The 21546-nt window shown below is 42.4% G+C and overlaps 1 protein-coding gene across 3 annotated transcripts in view; it reads right to left on the reverse strand.

Annotated features, from left to right (window-relative positions):
* Positions 1 to 2006: 2006 nt before the first annotated feature.
* LOC125014928 (tumor protein p53-inducible protein 11-like) overlaps positions 2007 to 21546 on the reverse strand; it is a 34711-nt gene continuing 15171 nt past the window's right edge. For all 3 annotated transcript variants that reach the window (XM_047596471.1, XM_047596472.1, XM_047596474.1), the window contains 6 exons: positions 12154 to 12291; positions 7204 to 7262; positions 6962 to 7010; positions 6603 to 6699; positions 5003 to 5104; positions 2007 to 4554 (listed from right to left, as the gene is read on the reverse strand). In XM_047596471.1, coding sequence (XP_047452427.1) covers positions 4421 to 4554; positions 5003 to 5104; positions 6603 to 6699; positions 6962 to 7010; positions 7204 to 7262; positions 12154 to 12282 — 570 coding nt within the window. In that variant the 5' untranslated portion in view covers positions 12283 to 12291 and the 3' untranslated portion in view covers positions 2007 to 4420. The remainder of the gene's footprint in view (positions 4555 to 5002; positions 5105 to 6602; positions 6700 to 6961; positions 7011 to 7203; positions 7263 to 12153; positions 12292 to 21546) is intronic.

Here is a 21546-nt window from a genome sequence, read left to right on the forward strand (position 1 = left end):
TCTGTATGTGACAGATAACACTCTGCACATTATTTCTGTTTCCTTCCTGTATTCACATTTTTTCAATTTACTTATTTTCATAATTCTGTAAATAACGTGTATGTAGTAGATTGTGTTCTTCCTGTTATATATAGTATGTATGGTGTTGAGTGCCTGTACATTGCTGCTGCAAATGTGAAATTTCCCAGTTTGGGATTAATAAAGCATCTATCTATCTAAAATTGCACTTCTTTTACTTAAGAAATGTCCGGTCGTTCATTACGTGCTGTGTAATAGTGCAGTTTATTAAATGTAGACACTTTCACAATGTACTTTTTTGCACAAAAACAAAGGGTAATATTTATAGTTGTCATTACATATATATACATATATATACACATATAAACCTCTGAACTAAAATGAGTTTGGCACTCCTGCAGTCAGCCTCTAGATGATATTATCATCAGGTAAAAGACTGAAATGGTTCATGGGCTCAGAATTTATGTCATTGTCACAGATTAATAGCAGAAGTTATGGTTATTATTATCGAAACTGAAACACACTGACATTTAATAGATCTGTTCACATTCATTGTTTTTTTGGGTGGGGGAATATTGAAGCTGTGTTATGAGAGGTTTAAATGTTTTCTATCTGTTGTTTTGAACTTTTGAACTTTGTCATGGGGGAGCTACTTCATTATACAGTATACTGGATACTAGTTATTAATCTTAATAGTACTATAGCAATGTTGATTAAGTCCCCGGCCACACAAGGATCCTACAGTTTTTCACGTGGTTGCAGCTGCAGTAAAGTATGACGTTTCTCAGCTGATGTAGGATGTTGACAGGGACTGTCTAATGCTGTGATCACATTAAGTGTTTTGGGTTCATTTTGAAATGATATGATCATTTATTGATGATTGTGAGAAAACAAAGTCTTTCAAAACACAACACAGTTATTCTTTGTCATGAGCTAGTGTCTGCGATATATAATGCAAATGATTCAGTGAAATTATCAGCTGTTTTAGTTACTTGCTAGGTAGCTGTAGGTTGATCATAAACTGCTATTAAACAAACTTGAAAAATACATATTTCACACGGCTTTTAAATGATTCATTGTACGTCATTCTGAAATATTGTTTTGACAAAATGCATCAAGAAATAAACCAGGACGCAATACTGGGTGGAAAGTATGGGGGAAATGCATACAAGCAGGGGCATATGGGAGCCGTTTGTCTATAAACAACCTTAACTACACACATATTTCCTGGGCCACACAATCCCCCCTTTCACCTTCGCTGCCCAGCGTGTGTGGAAGAGGAACGAGGCCTCTCAGACGGGGAGGGTTGAGGTAGAACATGGCACACCGAATTTGCTGAAAGATCTTTGTCTAGACCTGGACATGATCATGTTATGACATGTTGAACAGTGTCAAATCAGTAAACACTAAACTAAAGGTGAGCTTACATCAGCGCTCTTGTGTTTCTTTGTTGGGACATGCTGTGGTTTCTGTTTTGTGGAATGATGCATTCAGACGAATTTAGCAGGAACTAATGCTCAAGGGGCTCTACTTTTAATGTTAGTCTAGGTAGGTGGAAGCTGTTCAAGGTTGTTCCTCCTTCAGTTTAACTGAATAACTGGGGTTTAAAGTCAGTGCTTCACACTTCCTGCTGGGTATCACCTCCCATATTAACATGACACTAGTATTCAGGTAATAAATAAATTAAAGTTCAAACCAGACTGCTCTGGTTGAATGGGATTCAACTGATTTGAGAGGGGTACTGTAAATAAAAATGAGTGCCTAATAACCATGCAGACATCAGGTGGTGTGTCAAGTTTCTGGGTGGAAGCAAGATGGTGGTAGCAAAACCACAAGTTGCACAAACAAGTATTTTTTTCCTCTTAATTGATGCCTCAAGGTGAATTTCTTTCTCTGCTGCCACTACCGGTCTGGCGCCCTGGGAGAGGTTTGGGGGTTAGGATTGATAGTTACAGTCATGCATCTTTATGAGAAAGGATGAACAAGTCTTCAAAATAAACAAGTGTTCTTTATTTCAAACTAAATAATGGAACCCCATAACAATGCATTGAGGTACAATATACCACATATATACATAAAAACACAATGCTACAATTTGAAACTGTTATACAAGGTATGCTATTCACAACAGTATATTGTATGTTGGATGAGGGAAGGAACAGCTCAACTCACTATTTTCAAGGACACAAGTTACCAATGCAATATTTACGTCAGAGAAGCGGGAGGATGAAAGCGACGCTTCTTTACCTCCCTCCGTCTGCCCGCCCCCGAAATTGCCGATCTCTCCAAAAATATCCCGCTTCACAGACCTTTGAACATTTCACAAGGCTGATGGTTTGAGGCTTGTAGAGTTGACGGAAATGGAACGACTTTTCTCTTCTGGTCCGTAATTATCATGCTAGTCAGGACGGAGCAGGTTGGGGCACACAGTGTCACTCTGGAGAGCCGCAGCTAATTAAACACTGGAAAGAAGGATAATTACTACTTTTCAGGGGGACGGGAGACCTCACCCATGTTCCCTATCTGAACCGAAGCTCGCCCAAGTAACAAGCACATCTGCCTTCAGAGCTGGACTTGCATCTGCAAACCCACAATAACTCCGACCTCAGGACCACTCCCTTCTAGGGCACAGCTCAACGTGGTCATTTGCAACAATGCGGACCACCTTTGGAGACCTGCAGTGGGCTCCTGCTTCAAGCTAAGTTTACAAAAGAAGCCCCCTATTTATAGAGTGTATGAGTTGCAGAGATCACAGTTGACAAATTAGCATTGCTGGCGCAGCTCTAAAGCTGAGCTGGGATGTCTCGTACCTGAGGACATGCCAAGTAACGGGAGGTAGAAAATAAGCTGAGCTGACTGACTGGAGGAGAACTGGTTGGGTTAGAACTGCTATAACGTACATATAATTTAACTTCCCTATAGGTCAACTTTTCCTTCTTCTCAGGTTTCTGTTTTCTCACTTTTGGTTATTGTACCCGTTCACTGCTATTTGCATCTTGACAATTATTAGCTGTACTTTCTAGTTGGTGACAGCTTGCTACAAAGCTTGACCTATTTCATTTGGTGGATTATATTGCATGCAAGATGTTAAAAGACAGATGTCACTTAAATAGGTACAAAAAATAAAAATAAAACACGCAGAGAGTAGGATTAACCTGTGAAAAAAAATCACTTAACTAATACTGAATAAGTTCCCTGTTTGGTTCACAAGAACACCACATGATAGTAAATACTTTTATTTACACATTTACAAGAAGATGCAGTGTTGATGACTGTTCTTTTGAGTAGTTTTAAGGCAAGACTAAGGATATGGTGTATGTTAAATAAAAAAAGATCTGTGCTACATCGCTAAAGAAGAGCCAGCTCTGGTTTGTTTATCTCGCGCGGTGACGTGCTCGTCTTCTCACACTAGCTTTACGGTAAAGGTCAGAATATTATTCAGGGCTACGCGAGTCCCGCGTGGAGAGAACGACGCTGCGTTTCTGTACAAGTCACTTAACACGCCTGCATTGATCTCAGTAGTGAACTGTACAAAGTAATCCCCGTTCACTTTGAGAGAACCTTTTGATTGATAGCTCAAGGAATAAAAATAAGATGTCCCTGAAAAACGTTTTCAATTTTTTTTCTTGTCAGCTTGAATGAGCCTGAGCCTGTGATTTAGAGTAAAAGCTGTTCTTTAAGAGTTTCCTCAGAGCGCTGACTAAGAAGCAGTGTAAGAAAAGATTCACTGTCACTCATCCAGCATGTTTTTTTGTGTGTTTTTTTTCCAGTGAGTGGGCTCACTGGAGAGCTGTCAGAAGGCATGCATGAGTTCAGATATGCAGGCTTGGCTTTAGCGTACATATAATATGATATACATCAACAGTATCAAACGGGAAACACAAGATAGCACAAACTCTTGGTCCTTGGTTGTGATTAAGAAACAATTTCAAGAGCCAAAGTCAACAGAATACACCAAATACTGAGCCCAGAAGTCATGTAGCCGTACATGGACAATACAGTCAAGTGTTAAAAATTACCCTATACTGTACATACTAATAACCAGGTGACACGAGATTGCAACGCACTACAAACCGCTAGCTCTTTCTTTAGAGAACAGCAACGCACGAGGGAGGGAAGAGTGTTGAGAGGGGCCTGGCCTCACAGTCCAGTGTAAGAGTAGGTCACATTCACTATGAAGTTTCTCGTTGTTGTTGTTGTAGAGTCTGGGACGTGAGACTGTGCTCATCTGTTAAACACCGGGGCTTACATAAGGCTAGGTCCCACACTAGGGGGCAGGGGGCATTGACTGGCAAAGTAATGATCCGAGTCCCAATCAAATACTAATCCAAACCTTCTGAACCCACGTTTGTGATCTGTGCTCAAGAGTCCCCACCCTGGAAGTTTCCCCACAGTTCACAGCTCAGATCTTCTTGGGCTTTCGGCCCAGGTGGTAGTAGTAAGCGACGGTGACGACCAAGAAGAGTACTCGGCTGAGGAGCAGGAGGATGGCGCCGTTGGGCAGGATGCCGAGCTCCATTAGAGTGATGCATGTCACTGAAACCGCAAAGCAACATATTAACACGAGGTTGGCTCACTGGAGATTTTATCTGGAAGGAGACTTTTCCATTTCTTTACAATCTGCTGGAATATTTTTTTAGGAGTTCTCCTTTAAAAAAAAATCCTTTCTTATGTTTCTACATATGTGTTTCTTTACTGATATGTGACAGAAAGATAGAAACACAGAGGGAAGTTAGAATTTTAGATATTGTTTTTGTACTGCACTGATCTGACTCTATTGCACAGTGTACCATCCTAAGTAATTAAAGGCTGTGACTCCACACACTAAACACAAGAGGGCACTATCAGCGCATTCATTTGTAAATGTAACAGCTCAGCTCTATCACAGCGAGATAGAAAAGGGTCGCCTCAGAAGCTTTCTCACGGCCAGAGGCAAGAAGACAAAACTGGATTTGTAAAACCGCGTCTCAGAAGAGGTAATCACCTAGAAACTGGACGGCAAAGTAGCAGGCTTCACTTAGCAGAGTCCACTGGATGATGACCTTTTCTGCTGTGTAGAGGCCGTTCCACATGATGAGGGCCAGGCCTGGAAAAGGTTGGGATGAGAAGACATTTATAGGTTGAGGGGCATGGGAATGACAACAAATGAAGAAAAGAGCAGCAACTCGGGAAAAAGGCGACGACAACAATTCCGCTAACACAACTACCACCAGAACAGTTCACTTGCAGCTGTGCCCCAGCTTCACTGTGATGCCATGCGATAATTGGCCTATTGATCGAGCCAAATGCTCTGACTCACTGATGCTGATAAAAGTGTTCGCTCAATCATTTCATTGCGTGCTCTCCCTCCAGTTCATTTTCCTGCATTTTCGCTCCCGCCCACACGGACCAGTGAGACTATGGAAACGAGAAGGGGTAGGCAGTAAGGTGGGAGGGCTGATGGACTGTGCAGTGTCCCTGCCAGGTTCCATCTGTGTGGCAGATGAGACCCCATCCTTTCGCCCCCCTATACTGCAAGATGCCATGCTTGTTCTTCACTAATCCCCAGAGCTCTGCTGACATTTATAATACAGAAGCCTGTCTTTAGCTGGCCTTATAAAGCTGGTTCAGTCATTTCTTCCTTCATGGAGACATGCAATCAAGGATTTACCTCTCCTCAGTCATAAGACAGAGGATTATTTATTTATTGCATTGGATTTTACATAGCTGATTTATCAAAAAGACATGCAGCGCGCTAGGGTACAGGTTTTTGTCCCATCTCATCAGATGGATGTAATATTCTGTGCTCTGTACAAGGTCCATATAACAACTAGGTGTTGGCATTTTAGTGAATGATATGACATGACTTAGTCGGCAAAATCTAGTCTAACAAAGGAACAAACTGTGCGCTGCTAGCCCCTTTGTCAGAGTGCCATCACACACCCTGAAATCACCTGACTGAGTGTTGTGTCAGTGTGCAGTTAGGGGCATTAAAATCATTTCTCCCATTTCTCCCAGGCTTACATAATTGTGATGATCAATACGGGCTAAAATCTTCAGTGGATGACGTGGCACAGAAGAGCAAAAAAAACAAAAAACAAAAAAATGCCTAATTTCAATGTAAATGAATACACCCCCTCCTCCACGAGTTCAAACTCGGAGGGGAGGAATTCAAGCTCACGCACGCACTCGTACTCTGTTCCCATTACATCTCAACTTGATATACGAGGCCTCAGAAGCAATAGCTGTTAGTCTTCTGGAGAGGTGGACTCTGATCTTCTAACATGGCCTCGTAGTGAACTGTAGATACACAGAACTGGACCGAATTATACGGCCTCTGTTTGTGCCCTAAAGGAAAGGATCTGAAGCAATAACAGTCTTTATACAGTAACTGAATGAGTGTGTGTGAGTTGCAGGGACTGCGATAGAAGAGATCACGTGTACTTGAGCCGAGTACAGTTTAGCAAGTACATAAATATAGTGCATTTTTTTAAAAAAACGTCGCATGTCAGCATCATGAAAGCGCTCATTCATGATGTGTAGTCACTATGTGCTGCTGCTACGCATGAAGGGAGCATGAATTTATTATCTGCCTGTGGACTTACTGAGCAACGCTCCTCCATACAGGCGGATAGAGATGCTAGTTGTGGTGAGCTCCTCCTCAAAAACAACCTCATATAGCTGGTTGGGAAACACCAGAGCCTGTGTAGGGAAATAAAAGCACAACGCAACACATTAACACAACCGCATTCTGTCCTTTCCTGAGGTCTTCCTGTTTGTCAGTGAGTTTCACTGCGTATGGGCCGGACACTGAGGATATTGAGAATTTACACGGCGTGGCGGACAAAGGCGGAGTTGTCCCACCAGATGTGCCCCTCGCCGGGTTACAGTGAAATTAGTCACGTCAATGCCACGGCAGCGAAACAACTTCTTCTTCACGATTAATAATTCAAGCGGCACTTACCATCAGAGCCACAACTGTGAAACCCAACGCCGAGACGAGTATCCACACCCTGAGGAGAGAGAGAGAGATTACATGACATGCTGTATCCTTCCTACGGCAAATATTGCCCGAACAGGTGTTTTCTCAGACTTGACAAGGCGTCGAACTCCACCAGAAACTGGAAACACAGACGGCCTCACGCAGTCTGCCGAGCTGGCCGTGGGCCTGCTAACGATGAGTAAAGCGAGCAGCTGAAATCTCACCTCAGGCCGACAGGCTCCCGCACGGCGAACTTCATCTCGTTTCCGAGCATCTGACTGATCTGTGAGCAAACAAGGCGAGACAGAAGAAGAAGGGAATGAGTTATGAGAGGCATGAAAAGGTAAAACGCAATCACTATCATGTCATCTTCACAACGTAACCAAGATTAAAACGCGCTCCACGGGCGCGGATTGATTGCGGAGAACGCGTCTGAAGCGAGCTGCTGGGAAAGAAGCGCACGAAACAATACAGTGGAGAAAAAAAGAAGAGGCTGAGTGTTAGAGGAGGGCCAATTAATATGTTAATTAGGGACTGTCAGCGTCCTCACCTCCTTAATCACCTCCTGAAGAAAACAAGAGTACGCCATGACAACATCTCACAGTGACTCCTGCATGAATAACCTCCATGTGTACGGCAGAATGAAAGCATTGCCACAAATCCTGGCAACAATAGCACCACACAAAACTCAATTTATAATCCTGAAAGCCCGAAGCAGTGCAAGAACTGCTGAGATGATCCGAGAACCCTGAGAGACGCCGTTTCTAAAGGCACCACTAGTTCGCTCCAGTCGAACACAAACACAGAACAGTTCGCATTTTATTAAATGTCACACAGAATGAATCCTTTCTTTTAGCAGCATCAGGAGGACACAACGAAACATTTCTCTGGTAATATCCGTTAGGAGAAACATCAAAGAGCAACTTTATTTTCACGACACAATTAAATGAACCGCCGATACACATCAAATGCATCGACACATCTGATAATCAATTCAGTGTTTCAGATTGTTGACTGGGTAAAACGCAGTTTGGCAAACACCCAAGAATGTGGAAATTTCACATTAGAAAACATTAACAATTTTTTTATTTATTTATTTTACTTTTATTCAGACATTTCTCATAATAAAATATGTTAATATGAAATCTTTCAAACTTTAACCTAATGATAGCAGCGTAGGTGGCTTGTTAACGCCACTTAAGAGTCCAACATTAATGGAAATCTATGTTTAGAAGGTCTATGTGCACATAAACAAACTGCAAACTTTTATTCAATAATTATAATGACGTGTTTCACCATGACGTGCACGAATAAAGAGCCCAGTTTGAACTTTTTTATCAAGAGTTTAGATTTAATCGGTGCAGACAGAAATAAAACCAGTAAATGCTCTGGGAAGCAGCCGTGCCGTACCGGCCATTAGCATCTGCTCTGGAGAGTCTTTGTTGAGTTTGTGTCCGAAAAGCAACAGATAAGGACGAACGGAAGGAGGACAAAACTCACTTGAAAGCACAAACTCTGATACTAATGGGTCGATTTGAGGTCAGACGACAGATGCTGCCGCTGAGTTGCTCACTCTTAATGTCCGTGCTGCAGTGCTTTTACAAAGCATGTATTGGATTGGGCTTTATTGGTCATTTCCTGGAAAATGTATGCAGGCAACGACAAAACTTGGGCTAACTCAGCTTTGTGTGATGTCACAAATAGAAAAAAAAAGATGGAAATAACCAAAGTGAATAAAGAAAAAAGGATGCATCAACACATTTCAGTCAAAACAACATATTTACAGCCGATGTACTCGCATGTTCTTGCCGCCCTGTTTAACAATGTTCACAATTGTCATTTTTTTATTCAAGAATTGGTTCCCTTGTGTGACATCTATAGTAAAACCGGGTTGTAAAATAAACAAAATGAGTTGGCTACAACACCACTGAAGGTTCATTTGAGAATTTAAATAGGGATATAAACCTCAATCTAGAGCATAATTAACATGTTCCTGTAAGTACTGTGTATCTGTTTGTATACGTTTAATGTGCACGTTTTTTCTGTATTTGGGGGATATATCTGACGGAACGTACAAATCCTAAAATCCACAAGTGCAGGAGGGTAAACAAACAGCCCAAATACTGTTTATCATCATTAAATCCATTTCCCCCAAAAGGTGTTCTTGTGTTGAAGTCAGACATAGCATCACAGAAACTAAAAATACACTGACACATGAGCACCATGAAGGCAGAGAAGATGAATCATTTTCTGGCTCGCAGTATTTACAAGGAACTCACTATCAACTGGAAAGTGGTTTTCTGTTGGACAATCCTGTGAAATGTCAGCGCAAATGAAACGAAATGATTCATGTCACGGACCAGAAAGATCCAAATGAGTGTTTTTTTGTTTTGTTTTGTTTCATTTTGTTTTTTTTAACCACTTTCACAATGCAAAAATGAGACCTAATTCCCCTTCAACAGCTGACAAGTTACTGGCTGTTCGTGCCACTAGGTGCGACTTACTGTAACGCTATATTTGCATTTGTGGACTTTCAGAGGAATCATATCATGAAATGCTATGATCGTGTTTTTGTTTCTGTTTTCGCGCTTATTCCAAACTGGATGCATTTTTTTTTTTTTAAATAGAAACACAGTTCATAACTAACTGGATACATTTTCCCCTTGCCACTGGTCACTGTACTCATTAAGAGCAGAAGTTTTAAGAAGACTCACTTAAAGTTAAACTATTATATTATTAGCATAAAGAAAAAGAGCCGTTACATCGCTCCTCGCATTGCAGCAACAGCGCCTGTACGCAAATCCGTTTCTGCCAGCTGTGATCACATGAGCAGGTGAATCAGGCTTCCTGTGACACGGTTTCAGGGGCAGATTTCGACAGGAACACATAAATATTCATGACTGGCATGAGAAATACTCAAAGGGAGCCGAGCATCAGCTGATGGCACCAGGCTGGCTTGGGGTGGAAAATGGCGGAAGGGAGGCGGGGAGAGAGAGGGAGAAACAGGAAAACTAATAAATGCACAATGCTGTTAGCGCCGAGAGACGGTTAATCACAGCTGCCGTGCTCTGGCATTTTCATCAGTCACTCAGCCAGCGCCATTCAGCGAACAAAGGGCCACTTTTCAACCACGGATCAGAAAAACATTCAGATGTAGACGCTATTATCTGAGTATGTATGCTTTCCGTCTGAGGGATATCAGTTGAAATTTCTCAGATTGTGCAGATGCTAATCAGATGCTAATCACCATTTCACATGTCTGAACATTCGTCAAATCACAACAAACTTCGACATGTATTTATGAAAGTGTGGGTTCATGTTAGCATAGCTTGGTTTCACCTTAGCACTTCAGTATCACATTATTAAGAGCTGAAATCATATAAGTAATAAGCAGCACAGGTACCAACGCAACACGTCCTTCTCTCGCTCACATATTTGTAATAGAAACAATATTCTTATCTGTCAGTAGTGAAGGAGGCAGGAAGAGACAGTCAGCGGAATACAGGAGCACTTCCCTCCTTTGTTTGCAGCGAGCACTGGGATAAAGTGAACCGTTTCCTCTCCGAACCAACTCATATCCAGCTAACCTTACCTTTAGGTCCCTTGGCCCTCATTTCCACTAAACACTTATAGCAAGGATAAATGGGAAAACAAGAGCAGCTGCACAATGGAGGAGAACGAGTGACCAATTTACATTGTGCCGGCGACAATTTATTTTTAAACGCGGGTCAATGTCGCAGTCAAATGGAGACGTTTTTTAAAACACCACTTATAGATCGCATTCGTGCAGAGTGTTTTCAAAATACTATTTAATCATTACGGTGTCTAACCGCAACGCATTACACCCAACATCCATAACATTATGACCACCTTCCTACACAGTTGTGACTGACCAGAGAATGGACACTGGGTCGTCTGAGGTTGTCCTGTCTGTAATAGGATGTTGTTAGTGGGGGCCTTTGGGTCATATGAGTTGAGGGGAGGGGCCTCTGCGGATCAGGCTTGTTCCAGTGTATCTCAAGGATACTTGAGCAGGTTGAGATCTTGTGAATTTGGATCAACGCCTTGTGCTGTTTCTCGTGTTTTTTGAGTTGTCCTAAACCATTTTTTTGTGTGTCTGTGTCAGGCTGCATCCTGATTAATGTCGTTGCTACGGGGTAAGGGTGCATGGTCTGATGTAGGTGAATGAGATATGTTTACATCCACAAAAAATGCCAAGTCCAAAGGTTTCCCAGCAGAGCATCACAAGACGTTCAATCTTATCCACTGTCAGTGGTCGTAATGTTGCGGCTCATCTGTGTCGGATCAGTCTATTTATCTGTTTCCATCAGTGCTCTCTGCAGAGGAGATCTGAGTGGCAGATGTCTGGGTTAAACTCTGTGCTACAACATTGAGAGAGAAAACAAACACTCAGGAGGGCCGAGGGAAAGAGGCCTGACATCTCATCACGAGCCTTCAGCCACCACCGTATGCCTGTTCCCTTCTGTTCTGTTCCCTTCTCCCACTCGTCTGATTAATATTTCAGTGAAGAACAGCCTGCCGTGCCTATGCTCTTTGTAACGCAATCTGATATAAAAGACAAAAAAATATTAAAATTGTGATATTTGAGTCCGGCGAAGTGGAACAAGACGTTATTATTGTCGTCTTGCCACTGCAGAGCTCCATATGAATGAATGCATGCGACAAGCGGGTTTTTTTTGTGCGTCTCCTCCCAGCTGCTGTGTTTCGGCACGCATTGTCCATATGCATGTGCAAATCCAGGAATATAATAGATGAGAAGTAAGAGGCAGGCGGTCTCCCGGGGGGGGGGGCCGGTCACATCTCAGTGGAGCTGCAAGAGCTCGGAAGATTACATGATCTAGATTCACCGAAGCATAAGGGGCGAATGCACACAATGGGACGCTACGCGAGTGATGAGCCAATTAGCAGCTCACTGTGGTTTTTAAAAAGAATCCATAGCTCTTCTCCGGGGTTAACAAATGCATCCGCGGTGGAGTGCCATTTCTCGCTCATGCAACGCAACAATAATAACAATCTGACTGATGATAGTTTAGCACGCGCTTACATTTATGACCGGCTTGTTTGTTGTGCTAATGCACTGTTTGCCATTTGAGCCTGATGACTGCATTACTGAAGCAAATTGACTGGAATAAGATCGCATGAAGTAATCTGACCTTTGAGCGGTGCACTTCGCCATCATCATCCTCGCCACCAACTCCGAGGATCTTCCGGCTCTTCAGACGGCTTATTAAGTCCGTCTGGCTGTGCTTCTTCATTAGAGGGGCGTGAGGTTTAGAGGCCATGGTGCACACCTGAAACAGACGTGGAAGAGAGAGGCACATGGTTGGTGTTGTCGGAGGGAAAAGTTAATACATCGTAATAAATAAATGACAGACAGAAAGAACAAAGGAAGAACAAAGAAAAGCTGCTAAAGAAAAATATGAACACTGATCAGCGTGTTAGAATTAATAAAAAACAGTGAAGTCTCTTAACGAGACACTTCTTGGCACAGTCAGGGAGAGGTACTGTATCTACCAATCTACAAATGATTCCCTTGAGGACATGACTTATGCAACGCAATTACATAATACGGGTCTAGCAAATACAGGCAAACATTAAACCGTCCTCTTAAGCCAGGCTGTAAGCAAGAGCCAGATGTCCGATGGACGCAGATGCATGCTGAGAAAGTCAATGGATCCGCTAGTGACAGGCTGTTACAGCCACATATAGAAGCAAACGCGCGTTAACGGATGTGAGCTTCCTGAAGACGGACAGTCTCACTGTCCACATCGATTCAAAGTTCCAATAAAAACATGAAACGCAGTAAGAGGAAGATGGTTTTGACGTCTGCAGAATTCCCTTAAGTACTTGACACACACATTTATGATTTATTTATCAATGAATAATGACTAAATCTGCTTTTTCATTTTGTATTTTCTTCCATTTAATCTAACTTGTTTTATGCCACGTGTAGTTGTGTAAAAAGCTTCTTTTTTGTTCTCAATAAGCCTCTGAGCTGAACATTCTAACAATAATGTTTATACGCATGGTGAAATGTATCACAGAACACATATAGACGTTTCGACTCCTTTAGTTGTGTTCTGCCTTTGTTGCTTGTTAACTGGGATGGCAGGGTGCACTGTAATGGTCCCATCGATCAGCAATAATGAATAGTGCCTGTGGATTAAATGGGGACAAGCACTTGTCAAATCAAGAGAGCTCCTCATTGACTCGACAATGGGACCTCCACTGTGAGCCAACTGGAGCCAACAATGAACGCACAAACGTGAGGCCTGTGTGAAAATTGATGTTTAATCCACAGGGAAGTTCTGTGGGGGAGTAAAACAGGAGCAGTATTGAACTCCACTCTTAAGGACGAGGACAGAGTTTCTAACAGAGGTCTATGTCGACAGGAAAAGAAAAAAAAAATCAATATGAACAGAACTATACTACAAATACAGTCGGCTGGTCATTACTGGATTATCTGAATATTTTATAAACTGCTGGGAAACTTTTGGACCTGGCATTCATGTGGATGTTGCGTTGACATGTACACCCACCTAGACCAGACCAGGCCAGACCAGGCACCCCCACCCCATAGCAATGACACTCCTTGATGGCAGCAGCCATCCCCCGCAGGATGCAGCCTGACACAGACACACACACACAAAAAACTGGTTTGGGAACAACTCAAGAAAACGTGAGGTGTTGACCTGCCCTCCAAATTCACTAGATCCCAAACTGCTCAAGTATCTGTGGGACGGTCCACAGTGGCCACTCCCCCCTACTAACGACATCATTGGAATGCCTACGCAATAGCTAACAAATGAAGGAATGTCCCGTCATAGTGAGAAAAGATGCCGGTTTGTGAGGGACAGCCATGTCTGAGTGCACTTGTGTTACAGATACATATGGTGCGGCACGATGACATTCAATTGTACTGGAACGCATTCATAACACTGCACAGGCCAATGAAGGTTACACAGCATGTGTTCCGGCCTCTGTTGTCAAATACTCTGCTTAACTCCCACACACTCTCGCACGAAGAATTTGTCTTTTTCAATCTGCACAAAGGATCAGCAGAAAGAAAAGCTAGGCAAAGTTTGGCACACCCATGTCTCACCACTAAAGCAGACACTGGTTTTGAGAATGGGCCTCGGGAACTGCTGTAGGCGAGGGCTGGATCTCAAAGCAAAACGTTTGAAAATGTGTACATAAGTTTTATTGATTTTATTTGTACAATTAATGTCGTTTTCAATGCATTTAAAGAAGTCACATTTTTCTGCATGTGCAAAGAATGGATAAATACAGCGGACCTGGGTTTGTTTGCTCTTATTTTGCAAATTGGAAAGTTTGGTGCAAAACTCTTCTTTGTGTGTTTGCTCTGCTCAGGGAATTACATTTGTTTTTATGCTTAGTCAATTTGTGAATTCCTCAAGAGACACTGGCCTCGGGCTAAATTGTGTTGCTAGTTTTGTCCATCAGTAAAAATCAAACATATAAAGGTCAGCCCAGTTTGCCTGATTACACTGCATCCTTGTAATGTGACATTTGCACACACATTACCCCTAAATTATGTCCGAAACCGCAGATTCTGCATCCAATTCGACCTCAAACCCTGCCCCAGTTCATGCAGAAAATTGACTAGTCATATCATCCAACCTTCCCATTCACAGAAATGTAAAACCATGCATCACCTGCTTTTATCACCACTTCACTGAGGTTGTCTGATCCATTTATTGCATTACCCTCGTATAAATGATGTAAAACTCAAGCAATGACTTTGTGGATCCTCCGCTGTTGATTTGCCATCGTGGCCATCAATCATGAACATCTGTGATAAAGCAGTGCTGCCTCTACGCAGGCAGAAAACCCCAAGCTGAAATATCCTTGCACGTCTCCGTCTTTATATTTCCCTACCAGTGCTCCTTGACTTGCAACAGTAATGCTGATGCAGTTGCCTAGCAACTGCCGATGGACCAATTGCTTCTTCATTATTGAAAGCACCTTTCATGATTGAAACCACCTTTGACGACGATGCCTCCACTGAGAGCAACTAGTGAGTCTGCCGTCATTCTCCCGGGTGGCCATAGGTGACGTTTTAAGATAAATTAACTTTGAGACTTTGATCCGTATTCAGTTCACTGGAGTAGAGGCTTGCGTTCCCAAAGAGGGGCTTTTTGTGAGAGTAAGAATTAAAGAGAGACTTAGTCCTTGAATGTCAAAAGTGCATTTTTTTTTATTGGCAAATTAATCATCTTCTTAATAACCAACAATAGGCAAATGTAATATTATGTACACTAGATGAGACCTTACCACTTTAACATAAACCCAAAGAAGAAAAAGACAGAGACCAGATAACACCACCTGGAGCGGAGACTGTCCAAAAACCTCGGCACATGATAACGAGTTACAAACAATGCTCTCTCCACCCTCCTTGTTTTGTGACAGAATACGCGCCATGGAAATTAGAAGCTGCTGAAGACAGGAGGAAGACAAAGCGAAAAAGGTGTGAATTCCCGAGAGATCGCCAGTTAGTGAATAAAAAGATGTTCTGTTATAAAAAATAATAATAACAATAATTGTATCATAGGAACAAAGCAGTGTGTGGGTGCGGGGGAGCAACTGTGAACAAATGTGTTACTCAAAATAAAAAAGCAGATTCCACAGCCTGCTCATCTCGTTCTCTTTTCCATAAATAACAGGGGATACGTTCACTCAATGGCCTCCAAATCCCCTGACCACCGTGCCTGGAGTGTCTGGCAGCACCACGTAATGCCAGGAGAAGATAACACACAAAATAACACTCCAGCTGAACAGACTCTAGATACAAGTACGAGTAGTTCATCCTCAATGAAATGTCCGTCTCTTGTAGACACTCAAAATGAATTACCAGCCTTAGTAAATGTATTACGGCTCATGGTTAGTGCTAAGGCTATGGATTTCTTATTGCCCTGAGGAATACTAAAGCTACAGCACAGCATAACTTAAAGTTGAGGATACAAGGATCTGGTCTCTTTAGATTAGATCAAGCATCATTGACCCTTGCTGAATCCCAGAAGTCCTGACAGTGTTAAGAGATGCTTGCTTGTTAGGGGTTCTTGTAAACCAGAAGGAGGAATCTGGAGACGTTTTTCATCACTTGGCCCAAAATGAAACATTTGAAAAATTATTGGATGGATTGCCATAAAATGTCAACATTACAGTGCCCAGGGGAAGAATTATACTTCTCGTGGCATTCGGGATTTTAAATCCAACTGCAGACTTTCACTACTCCATTGATTCTGCTGTAACCTAATGACTTCTGTGATTCACTGACAAATGATATTCAGAGTTAAATTATCCCAACTGCTGGATAGATAAGAGTAGGCGTTTAGGTCTTTGTGGCCTTTGTTGATCCCGAGGGTTTTTTTTTTTTTTTAAATCAGCCCCAATCTTGAGGTCAAATTTCTCACGGTCCACTACACTCGAAGGCAGACAGAAAGAAGGCAAACACAACATCGCTTGAACATGAGGAATAACAGCGTATTCAGGAGACCACTTAGAGGAGAGATAGAAATAGGCAAGAATCAAAAAAGCCTGGCTCCTTTCTCACTTCTGCACAATTGCATGTGAAGTGGGTGTGAATGTAGCAGCACGAGGAAGCCGAGCAAAGGCTTTGAAGTGTTTCCAGTGTCCGTCTAGTAGTTCTGATAAATACAAAGGGCCCTGGATGTGTCCGTTTTATTCATAATGAGCATTACAATCAGATCCTCCAACTCAATGTTGGTTTTGTACACTCACTGCCACCATTCTTTACCGGCATGTCGGGTCCTTTTAGTTGACATTGGGTGCTTTTATGTTTTCACATCATTACCATAATAATAAGTCTGATGTGTTATCAGTTTGCTTTGACTAAATCTCAGCATCACTAGGCTGATGTGTTCGTTTCTGGGAAAGGAGGAAAAATACCCTGGTGACAATTTCAAATTGTGTTACCTCATCTGGGAATCTCTGATTCTTTGATTGCATGTGACCACATCTAGTCACTGGGGAAGACAAAGGCACGCGTTTTCCTTGATGCAGGGCAAGATGACGGCCCCAGCGCCTCCGGCAAAGTGGAGCCGGGTAACTGTAGATGCAAGCCTGTAAGTGTTTCACATTTCCAAGCATCCTCAGATAACTACTCAACAGTGATTAAACAGATTCCTTCCAGCGACGTCCAAGAAACGCTTGCAAGATCTGTGGTCGGATAACTGCCCAGGGTGTAAAGCTCAAGTCAGAAGCAAAGGTCTGAATGGTGTTGTTGCTCATACATGGAAACCGAACCCCAAACTGCTTTGAGAATAAGTGATTCAGAGTTGTGTTTTTGCTGTCTATTTCAGTTCCAATTATTCATGTCGCAGATAAAAAGCCTTACTGTGTTCTCATCCACCCTCTTTGGCTGTGTCTTATCAGAGCTGCAATTACGTCAATTTCTTCCTCCCAATATTCATATCAGATTCACTTGAAAGCACAAAAGAATATCCAGATCAAGAGTTACACTGACTTTCATTCAGCGAGAAGTTTGCCTTCAGTGGTGACACTTGGCAAGCGGCTCATTCAAATGTGCAGATAAATCAAAACAACTCAGACACAACTCAAAAAAAAAGTGTGGGTACCCTTATCTCTATTCTCTCTTCAAAATGGTTTTAATTTATAATAAGAGCCCTTGTTATTATTTAAAAAAATAAATAAATACAATGCAATTTTCCATTCGTGGCTTCCTGCTAAATGTACGTCACTGTGACAAAGAGTCTCCTAATTTGTACTGTATACATGCTGATGACGTGGTCACACATACAACACTAATGAGACCAACACCATTACTGGATAATTATTTTCTAGCACCTCACACTAGACTGAGGCAAGTTAACCACTGATGCATGAACATGCTTCAGTTATCTTCCTGTAGTCACACATTTAGCTGCCTGTGACGTCAATGTGGCATTAAGTCAATTGCAGGCGCTACTAACAGAGAACGGTACATCTTTGTGTGTAAGTGCGGTGTTGGGGGGCTGATGGAGTAGATCTGCTCAGCTCTCCAGGGGTGTTGAAATTCATACGTCTTCAAACCACCTAAAGTGCTTGTTTTCCTTCTGACGTCCTCCTGGGTCTGCTGCGTTGGAAATTACAAACGAGGTTCGTTTGTGGCGAAAGGGCAGGAGAAAACTGATGAACACCGAAAGCAGTTCTTCTGACAGCTGGTGGTAAACAAAGGACAATGAAGAAGGCGGTGGATTCTTTCCTTGAGTCAGAACAGGCTACCGATGCATGCCCTGGAAGCATACACGCTATGCAACACAGATAATGTCTCTATTGGTCTGAGGAGAGAGCTGCTCCTCAGTTACCATCAATGGATTATTGTGCTGAGTCGAACAGCTTAATACTGTTAGATCACCAGAGGACAGTAACCACGCAATGTGCTGGCCCTAATGATTCCTGGGATTTTGAGTTTTCCCTGCCCAATATTCAGTTATTACATCACAGCTGCAGCATGGGAATTTACTCTATGGTTGTCCGACTTACGTCAACACGGTTATGTAAGGGTATTCCTAGAGTGGTTGCTAAATGTCTTTGGGGATGTGTACAAGGTAATGACATGTTATTAGATTACACTTTGAACAGAGGCAATCTTTTGGAAAACACAGTCTCAAAATGTTCTGAAGCCTGCCTAATATTGTGTAGATCCCCCTGCCTCCGAAACACTTTTGACTGATCGAGTTTCTCCTAAACCCTTTTTGTGTGCGTGTCTACGTCAGACTGCATCCTTCTTTGTCCCCAGCAGAACACTGTATTGTCACAAAACGGTCAATGTAACTCACTTCTCCCGTCAGTGGTTTTACTGTCGTACCTAATCAGTGTTTATAAGACAGGTGGTTTATTATTACCATCTGTTAGATAGGGCCCATGCAGGGCACAGGATTAGGGGGGTGAGGATCAACTACCATGAAGTCGCAGAGGTGTGGTAGGCATTTCCATCTCTGGAGCCATCTTGACACAGCAGGCTCACTTTGAAGTCAATGCATCAGCAGTAAAGACACGGTGAGGTAAAGCGGAGCTGACACTTGGCGCACAAACGCAGCGGGGAGGTGAATGATCTCCACCGAGGACCTGCACCCTCGGAGCTCAGCGGCGATCTAGCAGTCAAGGAGAAAAGACACGCCTCCCCGCATTCAAATGTACACGTAAATTAAGACAACAGAGAGTTTTGAAGCTCCGTCTCCGATGTACAGCCCCGCAGTGAGAGCCTATTCAACCAGTAATTATTATAATATAATAATTATTGCTACTTAATTATTATTTTGCTGTGCGATTGTCTCTTCTCTGTAGAGGCACATTATTACACCATCGCTATGATGTTGAATTAGAATGTATTAGTTTTATCAGGCCACAGTGCACTGCCAGGGTATTTTACCAAAAAAATTGGCAGTGAACGGTGGTGCATCATGTCCGTGTGTCTTCGCGGCTCAAGCTGAAGAGCCCTGGTGGTGTGGTTGAGCCACAGTAGCTTGAACTACCACATGTCAAATGCTCGTTGTCTAGGGTAACTGTTAGTCAAGACTAATTAAATGATCTAATGGGGTAGACTCTAATCACGCACAACCAGTGGTCATTAGTGAATAAAAGTCTACGCACCCAATTATTTTCCCTTTCACACTGCCTTCCACTGTAGAGGAGATTTTTTAACATTTCAAGGGAAACTACAGCTCCTTCGCCACATAAAAAAATCTTCACAGTAAAAGGGGTCAAGTGAAAGGCCAATCCCATTTCACTGCACTGTTTGATTGTGGGTAAAAATCTAAATGATAATTTGCATAGCCTTCAAACCTTTAAAAGCCCAGAGCAGTTTTAAAGTGTTTTGAAATTGATTTTCCTTCACTGCATTAGACAAGAACCATTATTGTGACGGTGTTGTGTTCTATCGACTGCATCTTTGAGAGCTGTGAGAAATATGAGCAGCGGTACAATGATTTGGACGTCTTGTTCTACTAGTGGTAATGCACTGGTTTCGGTGGTGTGTGCTGTTTGGTTTGAACTTCTAACAATATAATAATCACGTGTAATCTGGACCTCTACATATGACGCATCGTGATGTCGTAGTGCAGTCATGTATGATTCAAAGCACTACACACAGTGTGTGTTTTGACCAGGAAATCAAAGGAAAACCATACAGGTTGTTGAACAATCTCACTTTCTAAACCAGATGCAATCTTTCTAACTTTCCTGTTTACATTCTTCTGCTCCTCTGATGTTCATTCTGCTGAGAAAAAGTAAAGCAGGCATCTTACTGTGTTCCTTAGAGAAAACTTACATGGCTGAGGATATTTTCTTACACTCAGTGCGAGTAAGTGTGAAGCAACAGCGACAGATTTCTTGCAGTCTGAGACTGTGAATAGCAACAAAAGTAATTCCACATTTTCCATATTAAATACAACTAAAGGTTAATTGGAGTGAATATCGATCTCTGCCACAGTAGTTCAGATTTCAACCTGATCCCTCCTTGCCCTGCTCGTCTTGCTTGCTGGAGCGCTACCTGGTTGCTAGGCAGCCCTGCTGGATGATGGAGAGTACTCATTTAAGGGCTCAACCTGCGTCACTAAAAATCTCTTCACGTGGAATTAATTGCTTGGTAAAGGTCACTAAGAGGTGCTTAAAATATCCAACGCGTTGTCGTTGTTATTTTGGCATTTTAGCATAATGCATTTAACTTATTTAAATGTCAGCATTTTAATGATCAATTCCTCTTCTAAACATACACAAGAGAGCTTGTCCTCTGCTCTTCGTTCCAGGCACAGCACAGGTAATGAATGCATACACACAAGCGCTGTTTCGCTGTAAACCCACTTCTACAGTCTATACAATCACTAGAGTGTTTGACAGCAACGTTAACACATGTGCAGATGTTGGTTCAGCTTTTTCAGTATTACACCAGAAACGCCCTAGGCCACGCAGCCTCCATGTTGTTGTGACAAACTTACGTACTGGGCCACAAAGTAGACTCAATGATTACACAGTACGTGACTGCGTATACATAACAAATGATCTGCATTTAGAACATAACACTGAGTTAAGTTCACATTCCAGCGTTACAGCATGGATATACATAAGTTAGGGATATTGGACATTCTGGGAAAATGTTTGGAAAATGTTAAAAGTTCATGCTACAGTGATATTATGTCATTAAAGTGGGGTATTTAAGTGACAGCATTCAATTTCAACAGTTTATGTGAATGAAAAGCCAACAACAGTGGTGGGTAAACCAAAACCAAAAATGTCAATGTCTCAGTAACGTGTCATGTGTCCTTAAGCATCAATTACAGCTTGACAATGACGAGTAATTGTCTGCTGAGGCATGCCATTCCACTCTTCTTGAAGGAATGCACTCAGGTCATTGATGTTCTGGGATACAGGGTAACGACCCTCTACAAGACCAGAGGTTTTCTATGGGACTGAGGTCTGGGGAAAGTGCAGGCCACTGCATATGAGGTACCCCAGCCTCAAGCAGCCATTCCTTGATGATGTGACCTCGGTGAGGTGGGGCATTG

Source organism: Mugil cephalus, chromosome 10, assembly GCF_022458985.1.
Source record: "Mugil cephalus isolate CIBA_MC_2020 chromosome 10, CIBA_Mcephalus_1.1, whole genome shotgun sequence".
Lineage (NCBI taxonomy): Eukaryota > Metazoa > Chordata > Actinopteri > Mugiliformes > Mugilidae > Mugil > Mugil cephalus.